The sequence below is a fragment of the Suricata suricatta genome, unplaced genomic scaffold (genome assembly GCF_006229205.1).
Source record: "Suricata suricatta isolate VVHF042 unplaced genomic scaffold, meerkat_22Aug2017_6uvM2_HiC HiC_scaffold_21, whole genome shotgun sequence".
In the NCBI taxonomy this organism is placed as follows: domain Eukaryota; kingdom Metazoa; phylum Chordata; class Mammalia; order Carnivora; family Herpestidae; genus Suricata; species Suricata suricatta.
Window position 1 is genome coordinate 390901 of NW_021865992.1, and position 21302 is coordinate 412202.

The 21302-nt window shown below is 53.6% G+C and overlaps 1 protein-coding gene across 1 annotated transcript in view; it reads left to right on the top strand.

Moving 5' to 3' along the window:
* Positions 1-21101, top strand: part of LOC115284793 (RRP12-like protein) — a 30461-nt gene extending 9360 nt beyond the window's left edge. The window contains exons 10-34 of the mRNA XM_029931274.1: positions 181-272; positions 2196-2307; positions 2528-2625; positions 3857-3971; positions 5600-5742; positions 5971-6092; positions 6987-7051; positions 7141-7303; positions 7740-7894; positions 8144-8211; positions 8772-8865; positions 9440-9598; positions 9763-9843; positions 10078-10183; positions 10376-10483; positions 10983-11140; positions 12935-13026; positions 13188-13349; positions 13469-13644; positions 13849-13983; positions 16460-16509; positions 17950-18025; positions 19760-19827; positions 20120-20202; positions 20570-21101. Of these exons, the coding sequence (XP_029787134.1) occupies positions 181-272; positions 2196-2307; positions 2528-2625; positions 3857-3971; positions 5600-5742; positions 5971-6092; positions 6987-7051; positions 7141-7303; positions 7740-7894; positions 8144-8211; positions 8772-8865; positions 9440-9598; positions 9763-9843; positions 10078-10183; positions 10376-10483; positions 10983-11140; positions 12935-13026; positions 13188-13349; positions 13469-13644; positions 13849-13983; positions 16460-16509; positions 17950-18025; positions 19760-19827; positions 20120-20202; positions 20570-20672 (2784 nt within the window). The 3' untranslated portion in view covers positions 20673-21101. The remainder of the gene's footprint in view (positions 1-180; positions 273-2195; positions 2308-2527; positions 2626-3856; positions 3972-5599; positions 5743-5970; positions 6093-6986; positions 7052-7140; positions 7304-7739; positions 7895-8143; positions 8212-8771; positions 8866-9439; positions 9599-9762; positions 9844-10077; positions 10184-10375; positions 10484-10982; positions 11141-12934; positions 13027-13187; positions 13350-13468; positions 13645-13848; positions 13984-16459; positions 16510-17949; positions 18026-19759; positions 19828-20119; positions 20203-20569) is intronic.
* Positions 21102-21302: the final 201 nt, after the last annotated feature.

Genomic DNA, 21302 nt, shown 5'->3' on the forward strand with positions numbered 1-21302 from the left:
CTTCATGGAGCAGGGAAAGGCAGGACCCGGGAAGTCCAAGGGGACTGTCAGTTCTAGGGCCATGTGTGTAGGCCTATCACTGGGACACGCTAGTGTGTGGGGATGGGAAGGGCTCATTGTCATTAGGCTGCTGCTGCCCCACTTGCTCAGTACCCTGCTTATTCCCTGTCCCACCTCTAGGCCTTATATGACTATGTTCCCAGCGAGAATGACTTACAGCCCCTGCTGGCCTGGCTTAAGGTCATGGAGAAAGCCCACATCAACCTGGTCAGGTAGGGGTACGGTGGAGGGGGGTCCTAGGGCCCAGAGCCAGGCTCCCTGCTCTGCAGTGCAGATGGGACGGATGTGAGCCAGGAGCTGGAGAGGGCTGGCAGCATCCCTTGTTGAGTGTACTGTAGACCAGCTACTGCAGTTAGGAGGCACGGGACAGGGCAGGAGGGTGTGGCCTGTGTCAGCCAGAGCCAGTGCTCTCCTCCCTGAACAGAACAGTTAGGAGCAAGCTCCGAGGAGCAACCGGGCAGGCTGAAAGCAACTCACTAGGACACTGGGGGTCCCTGAGTTCCATTCTGGTTCTTGTCAGCCCTTGATTCTTGTGTGGCTGCTTTCCTTCACAGACTGTCTCATGTCCACCATGTTATGCCTGTTCTCTTCTGCTGAGGGGTTCCCATCACCCGCTGTCAGGCACCGTGCTGTGGGCTTGGCATCGTTGCTTCTGGTCACTCATCACAGCCACCCTGGGAGGAAGGGCCTAGCCTATTCCATGAGGCTGACACAGAAGCACTGTGAGGGAGCTAGTCATGCCACTGTTGAGGAGCAAGGGCATGTCTCCAGCCCCGGTCCTCTTCTGCACCATCCACCTTTTACCTGGAGGTGCTGGAAAATAGTCCACTTCTTGGCATGAATCCTACCAGGAGACCTCCCACAGTTGTGCCACGATATACATCCCAGGCTGTTTGCTATAGGTAATGACAACCCTAGAAACCAAGAAACAACCTAATGTGCCCACTGAGGGGACTGTTCACTATACAGTGAGATACTGTGCAGCCGTTAGAAAGTACCAGAGTGGATATGTGCAGGTGGACATAGAAAGACCCCCAAGGGGCGCCTGGGTGGCTCAGTCGGTTAAGCGGCCAACTTGGCTAAGGTCTTGATCTCACGGTTGGAGAGTTCGAGCCCCACGTCGGGCTCTGTGCTGACAGCTTAGAGCTAGAACCGGCTTCAGATTCTGGGTCTCCCTTACTCTTTGCCCCTTCCTCATTCACTCTGTCTCTCTCCCTCAAAATAAAGACATTAAAAAAATATTTTTTTTTTAATAAAAAAGAAAGACCCCCAAGACATATTGAGAACAGGGTGGGTGATATGACTCTGTGCACTCTGGAGCAGGACTTACCAGGGTGTGAATCCTGACGCCTCCCTCTCACTAGCGAAGTGGCCTTGGGCAAGTTACTTGACTTTTCTGTGCTTTACTTTTCTTACTTATGAAATGGGGATGGTAATAGGACTTAATATCAGGGGTTGTGAAGATTAAGTGAATGAATATGTGTTACATGAGCACTTGACATGTGAAACACGGCAGGTAGCTGTTAGCACGCGTCACTACTTTGTATATGTATAACAACTGCGGGAAGAGTGTTGGAGAAAGCTAACCTTGATATTCCTCTGGGAAGTGCATCCGAAGTTCAGTCCCGGAGAAAGTTGTGATCTGGGAAGCGGGCTGTATATTTTATTCTCTGAAGACCTATTTGAATTTTTTCACATTTGAATGTGGCTACTTGAATGACAGCACTTTCTAAGAGTCTTATGCTCTACCGACTGAGCTAGCCGGGCGCCCTGACAGCACTTTCTAAAATTGCCCGCGTTGGGGTGCCTGGGTGGCTCAGTCGGTTAAGACTCCACCTTCGGCTCAGGTCAGATCTCACGTTCGTGGGTTCGAGCCCCGCGTCAGAATCTGTGCAGACAGCCAGCTCAGAGCCTGGAGCCTGCTTTCGGTTCTGTGTCTTCTGCTCTCTCTGCCCTTCCCCCTCTCATGCTCTCTCCCTGTATCAAAAATAAATAAAACATTAAAAAAAATTTTTTTTTAATTGCCTGCTAGAAGGACCCTGTAGAGCCCTGCAGATCAGTGACTGTCACTGGACTTGGGTATCTGGTTCCTGAGACCCAGGGCCAGGCTCCACAGAAGCCTTTTGTCTTGACAGACTACAGCGGGACCTGGGACTGGGCCACCTCCCTCGCTTTTTTGGAACTGCAACCACCTGCCTCCTCTCCCCACACTCACAGGTGGTGATGGCTGCCACTCAGAGCCTTCGGGTATGACAGCTCCAGCCTCAGGTTGAGTAGGGGAAGTGGGAGCACAGGGGGTCCTGCTGGCCGCCCTGTCTCCCCAGAGTCATGCTGGAGATCCAGCTGCGCCCCGGGAAGGAGGTTCTCTTGGGAGATGGGCCTAGAAGTGTCCAGAAGCGGTCACCTGGGAGGGCTCAGGTGCACTGAGGGCTGCTTTGGGCCAGACAGCTGCCGCGTTTTTTTGCAGGAGATCCTGAAGGAATGTGTCGCTCCCCACATGGCCAGCATTGGCTCTGTGACTTTTTCAGCCTCGGGCCCTGCGCAGTATGTCGCCAAGATGTTCAGGTGAGAAACTAGTGTCCGCGTTAGGAGGGAATAACATGTTCCTTGTAGAAAGTTCCATGTAATGACAGGTGTCCCACTTGTCACTTGCTGCGCACATGTGTGCAGTGCCAGAGCAGCCGCTGTGGATTCGAGCCCTGGCCACGTTCCAGGGCCTATGATACGATGCTCATGACCGTGGACTCTGGGCCAGTCATCCGGGGCAAGTTCCTCCGTGTCTAGGTACCTCAGGATCCTCATCAAAGCTTACTAATGGAGGTGTGGGTTAAATGAGGGAGTGTGTGGAAAGTTCTCAGAACTGTATCTGCGACATAGTTAAGCGCTTGGTGCATAAAAACTTCTACTGGTCCCTGTGGTCCTGGGAGATACGTGCTGACCCTTGGTTGACAGGTGGGCAAGCCGAGGTCACCCAACTACAAAGTGGCAGCCTGACAGCAGAGCCCACTCTTACTCACATCTGGTGCTGCCTTCCACACCTGCAAGAGGAGCCATTCAGAGATATGGCCACTGGCTGTCCTCGCCCTCCCTGTGGGCAGTCAGGAGCCTTGGAGCACCGTGCACCCTGCGGTGGTCCCAGGGAAGGGGCTAGGGGCCTGGTGTCCCCCCTAGGTTGGCCTGCTCAGCTCCAAGGTGTGGTGCTTTGGGTCCTGCTCCCTGTGAGGAAATAGGCCTGTTGCCTGTGGATACATCTGTGATGAGGTTTCGGGAAAACCCAGAAACAGAGCCACCCCCACATCTGGCTCACCCATTTCCCCCTACTAACCCCCTATTGGCCATTCTTTCCTAAAATCTCCTGGGCCCTAGACTGGGAGATAGAGCCAGCCTGGCGCAGCTCTCCGCTCTGCGCCCAGACCACCTGTGCCTACCCTGGCATCCCACCTCGGGTCAGCCTGGGAAAGCATGAGACAGTGACCAAGCATGGGCTTTGGAGGCCCAGTATGGCCACTAGCAGAGTGACCCTGGCAGCTTATTTCTACTCTCTGAACCTCATTTTCCGCATCAGAAGATGTAAGAACTAAGGTACCTCACAGAGTTTCTTTAAGCAATAGGATTACATAAATGAACCTCAGCACAGGGGCTCCTTCAGAAATGTTTGTTCTCCCCCTTGGTCTTTCCTGGAGCTCCACCCTTACTGGCCAGCTGATGGTCTGTTGCTCCCAGTGCCAGCCATGGACTTGTTGGTTGGGGCCCATGTGAGCACAGACTTGGCCCTGACTGCCTGCTCCCTTGGCAGGGCAGTGGAGGAAGGCCTGACATACAAATTCCATGCGGCATGGAGCTCCGTCTTGCAGCTGCTATGTGTCTTCTTCCAGGCGTGTGGGCGGCAGGCCCATCCTGTGATGAAGAAGGTGAGCTGGGGAGCTGCTGGGGCCAGGGCAGGAGGTGGCGATTGGGCTGTCGGTCCCGTGTCTAGTACCCCTGTACTTCACCCCACTCTACACCCCAGTGGCGCCCACAGCAGGTGCCAAGTACTGTGTCTCCAGGAAGGTGACTGAGCCAATCTGGGGGAAACAAGAAGAGGGGTAGGCCTTCCCCCAGGCCCCCTGCCAGGAGCTGCTCACCAGTCCTTTCTGAAGTGGGTGGCTTGAGTAGGGAACCAGTGGGACTCTCTCACCCCCACCCGCTTTTTGTTTTTAATTCTCTAAATTTTCTGTAACAAGGGATTATAGTGTTTTAAGCAGACTAAGGTCCCAGAGGTTACTGCAGCCCAGAGTAAACCACTTAAGGATCAGGGATTCCCCCAGGGACCCCCTCCACCTCTGAGAGAGGGTAGGGGCCTGAGGTCCCGGGCCCCTTATCAGCAGCTCTTGGCCTCATGGTGCCTGCACTGACTCCCACCATTGCTCACTGGAAGAAAGGAGCCACCCTGGGATGGCAGGGGCTTCCTCGAGAAACCTGGCTCCTAATAGATCAGGTTGACAAATGTGACTTCCTACAAGTGAAGCTCTGGGGGGCTTGAGGGCACAGCTCCGTCTTGAAGGGTAACTACCCCTCCCCCTCAGCATCTGCTGATTTGCTAATTGTCACATGTGAGTTTGTTTTTTTGCCTTTGTCTTTCCCATTTTTCTTTTTTTTCTTTAATTTTTTTTAATGTTTATTTTATTTTAGAGAGAGAGAGTGAGTGGGGTAAAGAGAGAGGGAGACAGAATCTGAAGCAGACTCCAGGCTCTGAGCTAACAGCACAGAGTCCGACATGGGGCTTGACCCCATGAATGATGAGATCATGACCTGAGCTGAAGTCCAATGCTTAACCAGCTGAGCCATGCAGGCGCTCCCCTACCTCGTAAAAAAATTTTTTTAATGTTTACCATTTTTCAAGATAAATTGGAAATCTACATTTGTATGTGAAATCTGATTTTTATGGGTGACTAAAAAATACAGATTTTTTTTTGAGAGAGAAAGAAAGAGCATGCACAAGGGCAGGAGAATGGCTGAGAGAATCCCAATCAGGCCCCAGACTGTCAGCGTAGAGCCCAAGGCAGAGTTCAGTCTCATGAACTGTAAGATCATGACCTGAGTCGAAACCAAGAGTCGCACTATTAACCAACTGAGCTATCAAGGCGCCCCAGATTTTTTTTTTTTTTAATTTTAGAGAGAGTGCCAGTGGGGGCGGGGGGAGAGAGAGAGAGAGAGAGAGAGTCTTAAGCAGACTCTGCTCAGTTCAGAGCACAACATGGGGCTAGATACCACAAACCTGGGATTATGATCTGAACTGAAATTAAGAGTAGGACAGTTAACCAACTGAGCCACCCAGGTGCCCCAAGAATACAGACTATTTTAAAATCATGGGGCTTGGGGAGTGGTCAGACTTGGCACCAGGTTAAATTTGGTTGTTGGTTTGTGATCACTGACCTAGAGTTTAACCTGGGTCCATGCTCCTGACTTCATCCTCTTAGAGACTTGGGCCCCGACTGAAGTGTGGGTACCTGTTCTATCAGCGTGCCTCGACGTGTGATCTCTCATCTTTTTGCTTCAGTGCCTACAGTCCCTGTGTGACCTGCGCCTCTCCCCACACTTCCCTCACACGGCAGCTCTGGATCAGGCAGTGGGGGCTGCAGTGGCCAGCATGGGCCCCGAGGTGGTTTTAGAGGCTGTGCCTTTGGAAATTGATGGCTCTGAGTAAGTGTGATCCTGGCTGGCTTCCGTATGGGCCCTGGGGGATCTGCTAGCTCGTTCTTTTCCAGCAGGTGCTCATACGGGGGGTGAAGCCTGTGTGTCATGTGGGGGTCAGCCAGAGAGGCCACAGCAGGGCATGGACCGCTCCTCAGCTCAGCAGGCGATGTGCTGCTGGGCGTACTGCCATCCAGGATGTCCCCTCCTCACTGGCCCTTCCCTGTGTCCTTTCAGAGAGAATCTCGATTTCCCAAGGAGTTGGCTGCTGCCTGTCATCAGAGACCACGTCCAGGAAACACGACTTGGTTTCTTCACCACCTACTTCTTGCCCCTGGCTACCACCCTGAAGAGCAAAGGTAGGGGCCCCCGCTCAGTCCTTGAGCCTTGGTTGGAAGGAGCCAGAAAGGGCTCCTTGTCCAGCACCCCAGCCCTGGGACCCTGGGCAGCGTCCTTCAGCCAAGCAGGTGGCCAGCTAGTGGTTGAGTGCCTGCCTCAGGGGGGCTGTCCCTCTCTTTGCTTTGAGGCCTGGCCAGGCATCTGCCCTGTGGCAGACACACAATGGCCTCTTCTCTTGCTAAGGAAATAATTAGAGAAGTACACACTAACTTACACGTATACAGAGCTGTTCCTAGTAAAAATCTGACACAATGTACGTGTTCCTCAGCAGAGTTCTGGTGAATTTCGTTATGATAAAGTCCCACTATAGGCCACAGGGTGGTCTTTATGAAGAAAGGGAAACCTTTTATGGGAATGAGCATGTTTAGTAGATGGTGAGTTGAACAGATTAGATGCAGATCTCAGCTTAGCCAGGCCATGGCTGGGTGACTTTGGACAAATTGACTTAACTCTTCTGGGTCTGCTCCTCATGAGTAAAATCAGGGTGATAATTGCCACGTGCGGTTTAAATGAAAGAGTCACATACACGGCCATTCCACAGCCTGCCGCTTACAAAACCTTGTTGTTGAGGTAAACCGGCTTTCAGAACAACATGTATATTGTACAGTCCTGCATATGCTTTTAAAAGTGTGTACGTGTTTAAAGAAATGTAAAAAAGTCAGAAGTGGTGGTGGCTCTCCCTGGGGGAGTAAGATTATCAGGAGACATCCACTTCCTGTTTATGGTATTTCAATTTGTGGGGAGGGAGGAATCACCCACATTCGTGTTTTCAGTATGGGGCTTTGGTTTTGGTAAAAGGCCTACTGGCCCAAAGGGTGCTCAAGGTCCCACTGTGTCCTCGTGTCACATTGCAGCGATGGATCTGGCCCAGGCGGACAGGACGGTGGAGTCCAAGATCTACGATACGCTCCAGTGGCAGGTGCGGGGTCGCTTGGGGGGGACAAGGGCTAGATGGTGCAGGGGCTGGAGTTGCTGGGCGTCACTGTCCTTTACCCTCCCCCTCTCCAGATCTGGACCCTCCTGCCTGGGTTCTGCACGAAGCCCACAGACGTGGCTGCCTCCTTCAAAGGGCTAGCGCGGACACTGGGCATGGCCATCAGTGAGCGCCCAGACCTGAGGGTTACTGTGTGCCAGGCCCTGCGCACCCTCATCACCAAGGGCTGTGAGGCAGGTATGTGTGGGTTCTGGGGTTGGGGGCTGTCAGGGGAATGGCTGCGATGGCCCGGGTTCCCTGGCCTATTCCACCTCACTGCCTGAGCCATAGTGAGCACTCTGCAAGGACCTGGGGCTTCTGGGGACCCCAGGAGTTAGTAGCACACTGAAGGCTCTCCCTTGTCTCTCCACTCCACTGTGCTGACATCTGCTGGGTGTTGTCCAGTGGTGTTCAGGGCTTCAGTGGGCGGCTGGCTCTTGGCGGATGCACAGGACAGAGCCATGGAGGAACATAGAGCACGGTGGCACCTCTTGTCCCGGAAAAGCCCCAGATCCATAGGTTCTGGGTCCTGTCACGGGTCCTCCAAAAGCATGCCTCTAGGCTGCAGCCCCAGCAGCCTTTGGGGCAGGCTTGACTCCTGTCACTTTTATGCAAACTTTGGTCTTCCTGCCAGAGGCTGACCGTGCAGAGGTGAGCCGTTTTGCCAAGAACTTTCTGCCAATCCTCTTCAACCTGTATGGGCAGCCTGTGGCGGCCGGGGACACCCCAGCCCCTCGCCGGGCCGTGCTGGAAACTGTGAAAACGTACCTCACCATTACGGACCCTCAGGTGAGCTGGCGGTGCAGAGGGAGGAGCAGTTGGGGTGGAAGAAGGGCCCCACCTACAAGGCTCCCTTGTGCCTCTGCCACCTGGGGGCCAGGGCACCTGATAGCAGTAGTGGCTGGGTCAAGGCTTCTGAGTGGGAGGGGGGAGGAGGGCAGGGCAGGAAAAGAGAAGAGAGTGCAGTCCTGTGACCTGCTCCTGCTCTGTATTTCTCTCTTCACCACCTCCCTCCTGTTATCCCCTTGGGGCTGCCAGTTGGTGAACAGCTTCCTGGAAAAAGCCAGTGAGAAGGTGCTGGACTCTGCTAGCTCTGACTTTACCAGGTAAAATGCCCCACTTGAGGTGGTGCAGCCCAGGGAGCCAAAGGGTGTGTCTAGCAGAAACCCTGTAGATTCTCTCAGGAATTATTTAGGAAAGTTTTGAGTTATTGAATGTCCTAGCTCTACTATGAGACCTAACTGGCTCCTCCTTCCTGGAGAGGCATTAAGGCCTGCTAGGGAAAGCTGAGGACCCTGCGAACACATTGCCCAGGTTCAAATCCCAGCTCCACTGCTTAGAAGCCATGTGACCTTGGACAGGTTACCTACTGACTATATGCCCTCAGTGTCCTCATGTGTGAAGTGGCCATGATAACAGTACCTCCAACAGGGTTGCTGTGAGGACTGAAGGCTTTAAGACACATAAAGCCCCTGGAACAGCACCTGGTACCTTATGGGTGCTAACTCCGTGCTAGCTGTGGTGGTTGTTCATGGGCCTCTTCGTCCCTTTTCATCCTCACCCTGACTTCTCCCACCTCCTCTGTTCCCAGTAGATATAAGACGCTGATAGTCTGTACCCTTCTCCAGCCCCGCTAAGCCCTTTTTTGGTCTCTTGCTCTGAGCAGATTGTCCGTCTTGGACCTGGTCGTGGCCTTGGCTCCTCATGCGGATGAAGCTGCCATCAGCAAGCTGTACTCTACCATCCGGCCCTACCTAGAGGTGAGCCGTGCAGGCTGGAGTCCCGCATGGCCACACTTGGGGGATATGGGGACCCTTTGGAAGGGCAGGACCTGTCTTCTCATCTGGACCCTGTAGACAGATACAGAAGTCCAGAGCAGGACCACTTCAGCTCAGGAGAGGGGTCCTGGGGGAATAACTGCTCCTTTGCGATAGCAGGGAGTCAGGGCGAGAAGGTGGAAAGATGAGCGGGTGCCCAGGCCTTGGTGCAGTCCGGGCACAGCGAGTTTTCCCCACTGGATGAGCGTTACCTGAGGCCAATGAGCGGAATGGATTGCAGGGCTGGGGGCGGCTTCTGTCACTGCAGCATCGTCTGCCTGACACACAGGCAGCCTCTCACCGTCCATGCTCAGCCGGCGCTCTCCTCAGACCTCTTGAGCTCCAGGGATGGGCTTGGGTTCTGAGATCCCCCATGCTGGTCACAGTTAACGGTGGCTGCTCTGTGACTGTTATTGGACAGCGGTGTGTACGTGTGTTGGGGTGTTGGGGGAGGATGTGTGGAGAACCCTCAAACCTCCCTTGCTCACCCATCCCTGACCACCATACACCCTCCCAGAGCAAGGCTCATGGAATACAGAAGAAGGCCTACCGAGTGCTGGAGGAGGTGTGTGCGAGCCCCCAGGGCCCCGGGGCCCGCTTCGTGGAGAGCCACCTGGACGACCTGAAGAAGACCCTGCTGGACTCGCTGCGGAGCACTTCCTCGCCTGCCAAGAGGGTGAGGCCTCCACGCTCTGCCTGCAGGAGGATGGGTGGCCTCCACAGCATCTGTGCTCTGCCCACAGGAGGATGGGTGACGCCGGGAGGGGACCACCATAGACAGGGCCTTCAGAGCCAGGTGGCATTGAGGGGTCCTAACTGTTGTTCCCCACTGCCCCGCAGCCCCGTTTGAAGTGCCTCATACATATTGTGAAGAAACTCTCAGCGGAGCACGAGGAGTTCATCAGCACCCTCGTCCCGGAGGTGAGGGGTGCAGGAGGGATGTGTGTGTTTTGAGGAGTTCCTTGAAGTGTGGCTTCTTGTCACACTTGTCACACTTCTTGTCAGGATCAGGGGAGAACAATATTGGGGTTGGGTGGCCTCAGTTCTCTGCCTGGGAGCTTGGGTGCCCCGATCTGCCCCCTTTCTGCTTCAGGCCACCAACCAAATCCATGGTGGCCAGCTCCGGAGTATGCACTCAAGGGGGTGTCTGGGCAGGTGATCCTGTGTACCAAGGAGGTGTCAGTGGGTGCTCGGAAGAGTGCTTTTGCCCTGCTGGTGGAGATGGGCCATGCTTTCCTTCGGTTTGGCCCAAACCCAGAAGGTGAGGCATGGGTGACCCAGAACTGGGGTGGGTGCTCGGCTCACGGGCCTCTGGGAGGCACCCCTCCAAACCGTTGGCTGCGGACCTGGGCAGGCTGCACCTCTCTGGCCGGAATCCCCTCCTTGAGGGGCCCAGTGTGCAACACACAGAGTGACTCTGCCCGGATGTGATTATTGTTATCTTGCCTTCCAGAGGCCCTGCAACGCTACCTCATCCTGGTTTACCCTGGCCTTGTGGGCGCTGTGACCATGGTCAGCTGCAGCATCCTGGCCCTGACTCACCTCCTGTTTGAGTTTAAAGGTGACTGCTGCTCTCTTGAAGGCCTGGGGAACCCTGGGGATAGGAAAATGCCCAGAAGGTCAGGACAGAGTCACTACCAGAATGGGAGCGCTACCACCTTCCTTCCTCGGGGGAGGGAGAGAGTCAAAGGCAAGCCTGGCTGCCACATGTCTCCTCCGCTGCCTGTGTCATCTTCCCTGCCCACCTGCATCCCACTGGCAGCGTGGATCGGAGGAGCTCGGGTCTCATGCCTGGGTGTTGGTCCTGGTTCTGATTCTTACCATTCGTGCCAGACATTGAGCAAGTTTATGAACCTTTTAGAACTTCAGTTTCTTAGCTCTAAAATAGGTGAGAAAAACTACCTTCTCACAGGATGGCTTTACTCTAGGGAGAGTGACTAGGACCGTCTGGGCACACGGAAGTCCCCTAGATGTTAGCTCCTATGCATGTGACCGGCCAGGGGTGTTGGGTCCTGAGGGGGTTGTGGGTGTCTCTGACAGTGGCCCTCTGGTGACCCCAGGTCTCATGGGGACCAGCACAGTAGAGCAGCTTCTGGAGAACGTGTGCCTGCTCTTGGCTTCCCGTACCCGTGATGTGGTCAAATCGGCGCTGGGCTTCATCAAGGTGGCAGTAGTTGTCATGGATGTGGCGCACCTGGCCAAGCACGTGCAGCTGGTAGTAAGTGTCCCCCCGGCCCCCAGCGGTTGGCAGTATGGCCTCTGGCCTGCCAGCATGGACCCGTGAGTGTTGAGGCCAGCAGGTTCCAAACATCGGTCTAGCTGCACACTATCTTGTCTCTCAGAAGGTCATGCAGGAGCTCTGGAAAGGACTGGTGGGGTAATGCCCATCCGGTGGGGGTGAGGAAGGTGCATGGTGCCCAGGCTGCCTCTTGTGACTCCCTCTTCCCTTCCGCAGAAGCAAGGGTTTTGCAGGGCAATGGTCCGTAAGCAGGCTCCTTGGTTTGCAGATGGAGAAACTGAGGCCAGAGCTTTCCCCAGGTCACAGTGTTAGTGAGAGTAGCTCTGGGGCCCGAAGCCAAATCTCAGGACTGGCCCTCGGGGCACTCCCCCAGCAGAGCCCTGCATCTTGCTTTCTTTTAACCCTCTTGCATTTTGCCCTTCTGGGTTTGAGGAAGCTCCTCTGGACACCCCTGCTGGGCTACAGAATGGCCCAAAGAGCCCTCTGGTACTGGGTTCCTGATCCCTCAGCTGGGCACGGGTGTACTGTTGGCTGGCTCTGTCCCCCAGACCACCTGCCAGCTACATCCACTGTATCGCTTTTTCACGTCCTGCTGGGTTGTGTCAAGTCAGACCTCTGGGTCCATCTTGCCTTTTGTCTTTGTATCTGGACTCGGGTCAAGGCAAGAAAGGGCAGATGGGGGTCAAGGTAGCCTGCCCCTGCCCTCCCCAGCCTGCAGCCCAACTGGGGACCAAAGATACAAAGATGAGAAGGGCTAGAGGAGTAGTTTGTCATAGGGTTCTGAGAATTGTTAAGAGCCTGCCTGCCTTCCTTTATCTTTTTCAGTGTTTACTTATTTTGAAAGAGAGGGAGAGAGAAAATCCCAAGCAGGCTGTATGCTGTCAGGGCAGAGACCGAAGAAGTGCTCCATTCCACGAACCACGAGATTAGGACCTGTACCTTAGACTGAGCCTCCCAGGTGCCTCTATAAAGGCGTTTTATTTATTTTTGAGAGACAGCACGAGCAGGGAAGGATCAGAGAGAGAGGGAGACACAGAATCTGAAACAGGCTCTAGGCTGTGAGCTAGCAGTCAGCACAGAGCCCGACGCGGGGCTCGAACCCATGAACCATGAGATCATGACCTGAGCCGAAGCCGGACGCTTAACCGACTGAGCCACCCAGGCGCCCCTATAAAGGCCTTTTAAAGGATCGATGGGGCCCTGTGCCTCCAGCCCTATCTAGAGACACTGCAGATAGTGAGATCTGCCGCCCACACGTGAGCCCCAGCCAGGCCTGATGAAGGTGTGAGAATAGTCTGGCCCGAGGCCAATGCAGGGTTCAAGTGAAACCTGGTGATGTTAAGACAAAGTATGGGCGGTGGAACTAGATAGACCTGGACCTGGGCTGACTGCTATCTCTGGCTGTGTAGCAGCCACTCAACTCTCTGTGCCTCAGTTTCCTCATCTGTAAACTGAGAGTGATAACAGTATCTGCCTCATGGGGTTGTTCTAAGGACTCAGTGAGGTAATGCAGGTTAGGTGTCAGCTACTTTCAGAAGACTGTAAAGCTATAACCTTGGTAGGGTAGTCATGGATTGTCACAAAGGAGGGTTTAGGGGGAAGGTGGAGGGCTGCCCAGGTTGTGGAAGCACCATTGGACCGAGGGGTGGGCCGGGCTGCTCTGACCCTCACCCCTTAGCTGGGCCTGTTGGTCCGGCTTACCTGGTCTGCACCATAGTGAGAGGGCAGACAGGGTAGAGGGCATCCCTGAAACCTCGGTGCTCTGCCCACCAGATGGAAGCCATCGGGAAGCTCTCGGACGACATGCGGCGGCACTTCCGCACAAAGCTTCGGAATCTGTTCACCAAGTTCATCCGCAAGTTCGGGTCTGTGCTGTGGATTGATGGGGAGCAGGGGAGGAGTTGAGGGGCTTCCCATATCAGCAGGGAGCCCGCAGAGAAGGGGCTGGGTCCCTCCCCCATGGCTGGAACCCTCCTCTGCATAGCACTCTCTGGCCAGTGCACCTAATCAGCCCCTCATCCCTCAGGTTTGAGCTGGTGAAGGGGCTACTGCCTGAGGAGTACCACAAAGTCCTGGTAAACATTCGGAAAGCTGAGGCCCGAGCCAAGAGGCACCGTGCTCTGAACGAGGCTGCTGTGGAAGAGGAGGAGGAGGAAGGAGAGGAACCTGCCCAGGGCAAAGGTGACAGGTAAGGTGTGGGATGGGGGTCCTGGGAACCTGGTCTTTGACCCACAGCCTGACCGGGTTATACCCAGCTGCCCCTGCCTCTCCTGGGAACACCCTAACTTGGGAGTTCTCTGCACTTAGCATCGAGGAGATTTTGGCCGACTCGGAGGATGAGGATGCGGAGGAGGAGGAGGAAAGGAGCCAGGCCAAGGAGCGCCGGAAGCTGGCCCGACAGAGAAGCCAGGCGTGGCTGAAGGAGGGTGGCGGGGATGAGCCCCTCAACTTCCTGGACCCTAAGGTGGCCCAGCGAGTCCTAGGTAGGCAAAAAGTGGCTGGCACATGAGTCCAGCCTTGCTGCCAAGATCAGGGGTTAGAGCCTGGGGGGCACCTCTCACTGCCACAGTGGACATCAGTGTGTTGCAGGCACCCATCTGGAGCCCAGACCTGGGCTCGTTGGTTTGGATGGGGCTGTGGGTGGGTTAGGACTGGCCTCTCTCCTCACTGTCTGACTCCCACTCCAGCTACCCAGCCTGGGCCCGGCCGGGGCAAGAAGAAGGACCATGGCTTCAAGGTGAGCGCTGATGGCCGCCTGATCATCCGGGAGGAGGAGGACGATGCTGCCACGGCCAAGACAGAAGACGAGGAAGGCACTAAAGGTGGGACCGCCGTCCATTCCAGGGGCGCGGCTGCTTCTGGCGCGAGCAGGGCTGCACTCACTCGGTCATTCATTCACTCGTTCGTTTATTCGCGCATTTGTTCTGTGACCACTTGTTGGGGAAGTGTAGGTAAATACAGATAACGAGGGGCTTGTATCTAAGGCAACTTCCTCAAACTTTTTGAATTTCTCAAACTTTTTTGACCACATTGAGACAGCTTTTCATGCAACCTAGCCATCTGTACAATATGTACATAATTCAAACAGAACTTTCAAAATGCTGTACTTCCTCTTGACCGTGTGTGATGCACTTTGTTGACCTCTCTTTGTTCTGTATCTTTCCTTCCCTCCTCTCCTTTTTTTTTTTTTTTCTTTTTAATGTAAATTTGGCTGAGGCCCCAAGCTCATTTAGAGGTAGCCCCAGACTTTCGGGGTTTAGGGGTAGCAGCCCCCTTCCTGACTGCGTTATCTCCTGTTGTCCAGGAACCACTATGCCACTGTGTGTGAAGTCTCCGAGTCCTGTGGAGTCTTTCCTGCTCCCTCTCTCCCATGTCATCTGTTAGATCAAAAAGCCTCTGTCTTTAAAATGTATCTGCCTTTCTCTCTCTCTCTCTCTCTCTCTTTTTTTTTTTTTCCCCATTGCCATGATCCTTGGGCCCTTGACTCACTGCAACCTCCTAACCAGCATTCTCGCTGTGTCCCCTGCCCCCAGCTTACCAGCTGTGTGACTGTGGACAGTTAACCTCTCAGTGCCTTAATTTCCTCACACCGAAATGGACGTAATACCGATACCTACTTCAGATGGTTGTAGATGAAATGAGTAACCAGAACAGCTATGTACATGCTTGGTGTAAAGGTGACCACACTGTTTCCTGATCTGGTCACAGCACTGTCCCCTCTTGTCACTTTATACTTTCCAGGCTTCTTGCTCCCTTCTTGGCCCATATGTCCTTGTTGCTGAGAACACCTCTCCTTTTCTTTCTGCTTCTCCACTTTTTAAAAAATAATTTATTTTTGAGAGACAGAGAGACTCAGAATTGGAAGTCGATTCCAGGCTCTGAGCTGTCAGCACAGAGCCTGACACGGGGCTCAAATTCACAAACCACGAGATCATGACCTGAGCCAAAGTCAGAAGCTTAACCGACTGAGCTACCCAGACACCCCATCCACCTCTCTGCTCTTAAAGATCCAACCCAGGTGTTTTTCTGTGGCCTTTCGTTGGCCCCCAGCTTTCCGGCACCATCCCCCAGCACTCCCCACAAGCTTGGCCACTGCCCAGGCTACGACCCTTAGTCCTGTGTTGTCTCCTGGCATTATTTGCTTGTCGGTTGACTTTGCTTGAGTTTGTCTTCCCTCCAATTGGTCTGTTTCATACTTTTCTTTTATATATATATATATATATATATATATATATATGTATGTATACACACACACACACACACACACACACACACACACACACAGGTAGCTTTTTAAAGAAATTGTGATGTAAAATGCACGCAACGTAAAACCGCATTAACCATCCTGAAGCTTGCAGTGGACTAGTGGTAAGTACGTTCACGTTGTTGTATAACCAACGTCCAGAACTCTTTTCACGTATTAAACTGAAGGTCTGCACCCATTAAACAACAACTGTTACCCCCACCCCAGCCCCTGACAACCACCATTCCAGAATCTGTCTCTAAAAATCTGAGTTTGAATATCCATTTAGGTGCCTCATGTAAGTGGAATGATTGAGTGTGTGTCTGTCTGTGACCGGCATGTTTCACTCAGCATAGTATCTGCAGTGTTCATTCAGAATTCCCTTTGTCTACGCAGGCACTTTGCCCATTTTTTATTGAGATATTTGCTGTGTGTTGTTGAGTGTGTGGGAGGTCTTTACGTAGTCTGCTTAATCCTTTATCATCTGTATGATTTGAAAACCCATTCTCTCATTCATTCTGTTGAGTGCTTTTTCAGTCCGTTGATGTGTCCCCTGACGCACAGAAGTTTTAAAATTTTGAGATAGTCTGTTTGATCTATTTTTACTCTGGTTGCCTGTGCATTTTGTTGATTCGTACTTCTTTGGCTTATGCCCACACAGTGCTCAGCACATATAGGGCAAAAAACAAAAAAAAGCATTCTCAGGCAGGAGAATGAGGCTGTCCTCTTGGCAGAGCAGAATGTATGTGGGGCTGGGGCACGCCTGAGTCCTCAGGAAACCCAGGGCTTTCTTAGGGTCTTGAAAAACGCTGTATTTGTCTCAGGAGTAGGATCACCACTTCCTTGAGGGGCTCTTGTCCCTGGGGCCTGGGATGGGAAAGATAAAAGGGCAGTCGGTGTTCAGGGGTCTTGTCTCCCACAGAAGGATGCAGGTTTTCTGGAGTTGCCAGTTCAGTCAGCCTACTGAGCCAGGAGGAGGCAAGGGGAAGTTGGCGTGGGCTTTGGGAAATGAGGGGTGCTCCCTGTGTGCTCACAGGCCTTTCGTTTGGTTCCAGGGGAGGATGAAGAGATGGCTGACCTGACGGAAGACATGGGTGGAAGGAATGTGAGTACTTCCTCTGCTGGGGGGCTGTGATCTCAGGGCAAAGCTTGGGGTGGACAGCTTCTCAGCCACCTCTCTCCCAACACACACACACACACACACCCCACCCCCCACCCCCGGTCTGCTTCCTAAATGCACAGGAGAGCCTTGAAGCTGTGCATAGCAGGCAGTCCAGGAGATGTGGTGTGCATGTACAGGGTGTAGCGTAATGGCTGACTGCTCCGCGGGGCATGGGAGACACCTGACGCTTCCATGCCAGCTGGGTTGTCCAGCTGAAGGAAGAGAGAGAGCCCTTTGTGTCTCCACCGAGGGCACGTGTTATGCAGGCTGCAAAGGCAACAGCTGGCCTGTGTGTTCCAAGGGGCAGGTTCCTGCATGGGGCCATTTAGGAGTGCGAGGGGCCCATGTGTCACCTCGTCTAATCCTTACAGGAAACGGGGACTCTGTCATCCCTATTTCCAGAGGAGGCTTATAGCAAGTAAGTAGCCTGGCCAAGTTCACAGGGGTTGTTAGGTGCAAATGGGATTTAAACCATGGCCTTCCAGCCTCCTGAGCCCAAGGACTTAACCTTGGTACCTCCTAGGATGGAGGTACCTGCCCCCCTGAACCGGCGAGGGTGATGCGGGCCCAGCCCCTCACTGTCCCTTCCAAGCCCAGCCAACAGCACTTCTAGGGTGTCTTGGAGCGTGTCTTCCCTCTCTGTCTCTCAGGCCATGGCCAGCCTATCCAGCCTTCTGGGGTGTCCCCGTTGGGGGACAGCTGCTTAGGGATATGATATTAGTAGTGCAGATGCAGGCCCTGGGGTCCCATCTTGGCCTGTCTAACCTTTCAAACTCAGTTCCTCTTCTATAAATCTTGTGGAATTATTGGGTTGGCTTGATGAGACTGGATGCGGAAAGTGCACAAGTATAGTACCTGGTGACCGTCCCCCAGTTACTGCTCTCATTAATGTCTTGTTCACAAATGCCCTATCCCTGGCCAAATGCCCTCCGGGCCAAGGAGCTACCTGGTTATCAGGGCATTGCACCCAAGCAGAATTCCGCGTGAAAACCAGACATAAAAGATCAGAGAGTTATGGGGTCAGATGGTAGCTGAGGGTCTGAGAGGACCCTGATGCAGGAGGTCCCCTCTGAATAGGAGTGTTGCACCAGCTAAGCTGCAGTCACACAGGCACGTGTTGCCCTGGGACAGGAGTTCTGTGTGAAGCCGGCAGGAGAGATTGCCGTCCTGGCCTGGGCTGGAACGTACTTCTGCGCTGCCTGGCCATGTAACCTTGGATAGTTTGTACCCTCTCTGAGCCTTGGTGTTCCCACCTGTAAGTGGGGGATTGAATGCTTGGCAGAGGACCTTTCCTGCTAACACAGTTTGCAATTGCTTTCACTACGAACATTAACGAGGATGATTGTGTACCCTTGTTAATGAACTTTGTGCACCACTTTATAGAAGAAACACCAGAAGCTCAAGCAACAGAAAGAGGCTGCTGACGATGAGGAGCTGGAGATGCCCCCTCAGTACCAAGGTGAGGCTTCCACTCTTTCCTCTTGGGATGCAGTGTTGCCTGTCCCCTGCATCGGACAGGGCAGTGGCAGGCAGAGCCCCAGGAGTGCATGGCCCGATTGCAGTCAAGTCAGCACCAGCAGAGACTGGCTGATATGTCACCCAAGACTGGACTGGGGGCTGAGAGTGTCTGGGATGAAGAAGAGCCCGGGGAGATCTGTGCATGGAGCCCCAGCCCTTCCAGAGAGCCCCTGAGCCCCACCATCCCACTCACCTTCCATGAGTCTTCCAGACCACCCCTTTCCTGGGAGGTTTCTGTCTCTCCTGTCCAGCCCTGAGTCAGGCTGGGTTTAGGAGACCACTGTAGCCTGTGTTGAGGGTGGCGGCTGGGAGGGTCAGTATTGGGCCTGCCCAGGGGATTCCCCGATACATTTGACTCTGGCCCCCTAAAGTGTTCCTTTCCCTAGAGCAGCTGCTAAAGGCACCAGTGTGGCTGCCAAATGCCAGGGGAGGCCTCTGTTACTCCCCTCTGCCTCCTTCCCCTGAGGGCAGCCCCTGTAGCAGAGTCCCTACCCCATCTGGAGGTACAGGGTCTCCTCTAGACAGTCCCCAATCCCAGGGGATCCTGGGCAGCTCAGTTGGTTAAACATCCGACTCTTGATTTCAGCTCAGGTCATGATCCCAGGGTCATGGGATAGAGCCCTGTGTCAGGCTCTGTGCTGAGCGTGGAGCCTGCTTCAGAGTCTCTCTCTCCCTCTGCCCTTCTCCTTTGCTCATGCATCGTGTGCATGTGTGCTTGTGCTCTCTCTGTCTCTCTTAAAAATAAAAAAAAAAAAAAGCACAGGCTCTGTTGCCAGGAGCAGGTATATTCTCAGAGCCTTAAGGCCCCTAACCCAGCTAGAGGGCTTATGGCTCCTCCCTCTGTGGCCCCACAGGCCAGGGCCTAGTTTACCTGTTCTGCTCTGAGGTGCTGTGGTCCAGACCCAGACAGTGTAGAGGAGGCCTGGGTTCAAGACTGCTTGCTCTTAGCTCTGTGGCTAACTTGGCCCAATCCTGCTGACTCTCTGAGGTTCTAGTTTCTCATCTGTTTAAAAAAAAAAAAAAATGGGATTCATCCAGATCATCTTTTAAAAGAAAAAAGAGTCCTCCTCCTGAGTCATCATCCATGAGCATGTTGAAATCTGTACTGGAAATAACAAGCGACCTTGGAAGCACCTGGATTTCTGTAACTACAGTTTTCATGTCTGTACAATGGGACAGGAGCTGCCTTTCTTTCCCAGTGTTGTTGTGAAGCCTGAACGAGATCAAGCCTGAAGTATGTCATTTTACAGACGAGCTTAAAGGTTCCAGAAATTAGGAGACTTGCTGAGGTTAGAGCTGGTAGTGGTAGATCAGGGAGTTGAACCTGGGTCTGACTTCAAAGCCTGTGTTCTTTTCTCCTAGAACAAATGGAACAGATTTAGCTTTGAAGACTGGGATGGTTCATGTTAGTGGAGAAGGTGTATGTCCTCCCAGGTCATTGGTAGGTCTGTTTGGCTACAAGTCGTCTGAGGAGCCCACTGGTCTTAACTGTCAAGCCACTGGACAGTCCCTTCTCGAGGAAGATCTTTGTCCTTGGCTGGTAGGGAACAGCTATTACTAGCCTTGATTTCTCTGCTCCTTGCTGGCTCTGTAAAGAGAAAGTACCCACTGCCTTCTACGAGGAGGAGGCTGCTGTGGATTTGCCTGATTCACGGTCTCTGTGCTCCCCCTCTAGCTGGAGGCTCTGGTATCCATCGCCCTGTGGCCAAGAAGGCTATACCTGGGGCCGAATACAAGGCCAAGGTAAGAGTCGTGGGGAGGGACAGACCCTCAGGGATGGGATGAGGGCAGCTGTGCTCATCACCCTTCTGGAGAGCCACCTTTGTGGAGCCAGACTCAGGCCACACTGAGGGGCACACTGAGGTCTTGTTAGCATTTAAAGTCCATACCTTTGTTGGTTGGCATCCAGAGCCACAGGAGCCCTTTGGCACCACCAGGGCACAGAGTAAAGGGGAGGACATGGGGTCTGTTAAGTCAGGGGCAGGGAGGAAGGGGAACCCCATACTCCTAGCTGACTCTCTCTCTGGCTGAGCAGAAAGCAAAGGGTGACATAAAGAAGAAAGGTCGGCTCGACCCCTACGCCTACATCCCTCTCAACAGAACTAAGCTCAACCGAAGGTACGGTATTGTATTGTGCGCGGTCGGGCTGGGACAGTGGGGGTGGGAAGCTCAGTGCTCCAGAGAGGGGAGGGCCTTATTCTCAGTAAACTCTCAACTTAATTGCTCAAATGTCTCCCAGTTTTTTTAATTTTTACTTTTTAATGCGCACTTTCCTGTAGTTGGTGCCCATATGTATTATTGACTTGAACTGCTCTCTTAAGCAGGATAGTGCATATGCCCAGATCACATGCTGTCCACCGCCTGGGAGCGCCCTTTCTCCCCAGTTCCCACTAATGCTGGGGGAGCCATTGGTCAACATTATGGGAAGGGAGACCACCCGTCTGCAGGGAGATGTGACCCTTCTTTCTGTTCCTTGTCCCTGCAGGAAGAAGGTGAAGCTGCAGGGACAGTTCAAAGGCCTGGTCAAAGCTGCCCAGCGGGGGTCTCAGGTGGGACACAAACTCCGCAGAAAGGATCGTCGGCCCTAAAGACCTGGGGCCCTCAGAGCTGCCCTGGGACCCAGTGTAAGGTCCCTTTGCAGCTCCCAAGCTGCTTTGTTGGACATTAGCCCCAGATACTGAAGCTTCTGGCAGAGCCTGAACTCACAATGACTTGTTGGACAGGGCTTGGCTTCCAGAGAGGCACCTGGGATTTTGGAAGCTCCAAACGGCGACTGCCCTTTAGAGATGTCCCTAAGGCCTGGAAATGGGAATGTGGCCTCCCTACTTCTGAGTCGGCCAGTGAGGCAGCAGTGCTTTCTGCCCAGAGCCACTGTGCACACCAGAGCAGATGGTTTCCTGTTTCTTCCAGCCACTCGTAGTCATGTGGCACTTAGCCTGGCTGTGGTCTGGGTGTGGAAGATTTGCTGTGATTGGATGTGGAATAAACACGGACCGCCATGTATTAATCCCTAGAAACACTGTTTTATCACCTGCCCCGCCATGGACAAGAACTCGGTCCAGTTATTCTCAACTGTGGCTTGACCTCTTGTTGTCCAGTTCCAGCATCCAGTCTGAGGCATAGCAGGTAGCTATGGGTCAGGCTTTGAACTTGCCCACCTGATTCAAGAGGTTTCCCTGACGTCACTCGTAGTCTCAGAAGGTGACATTTGGAGGGGC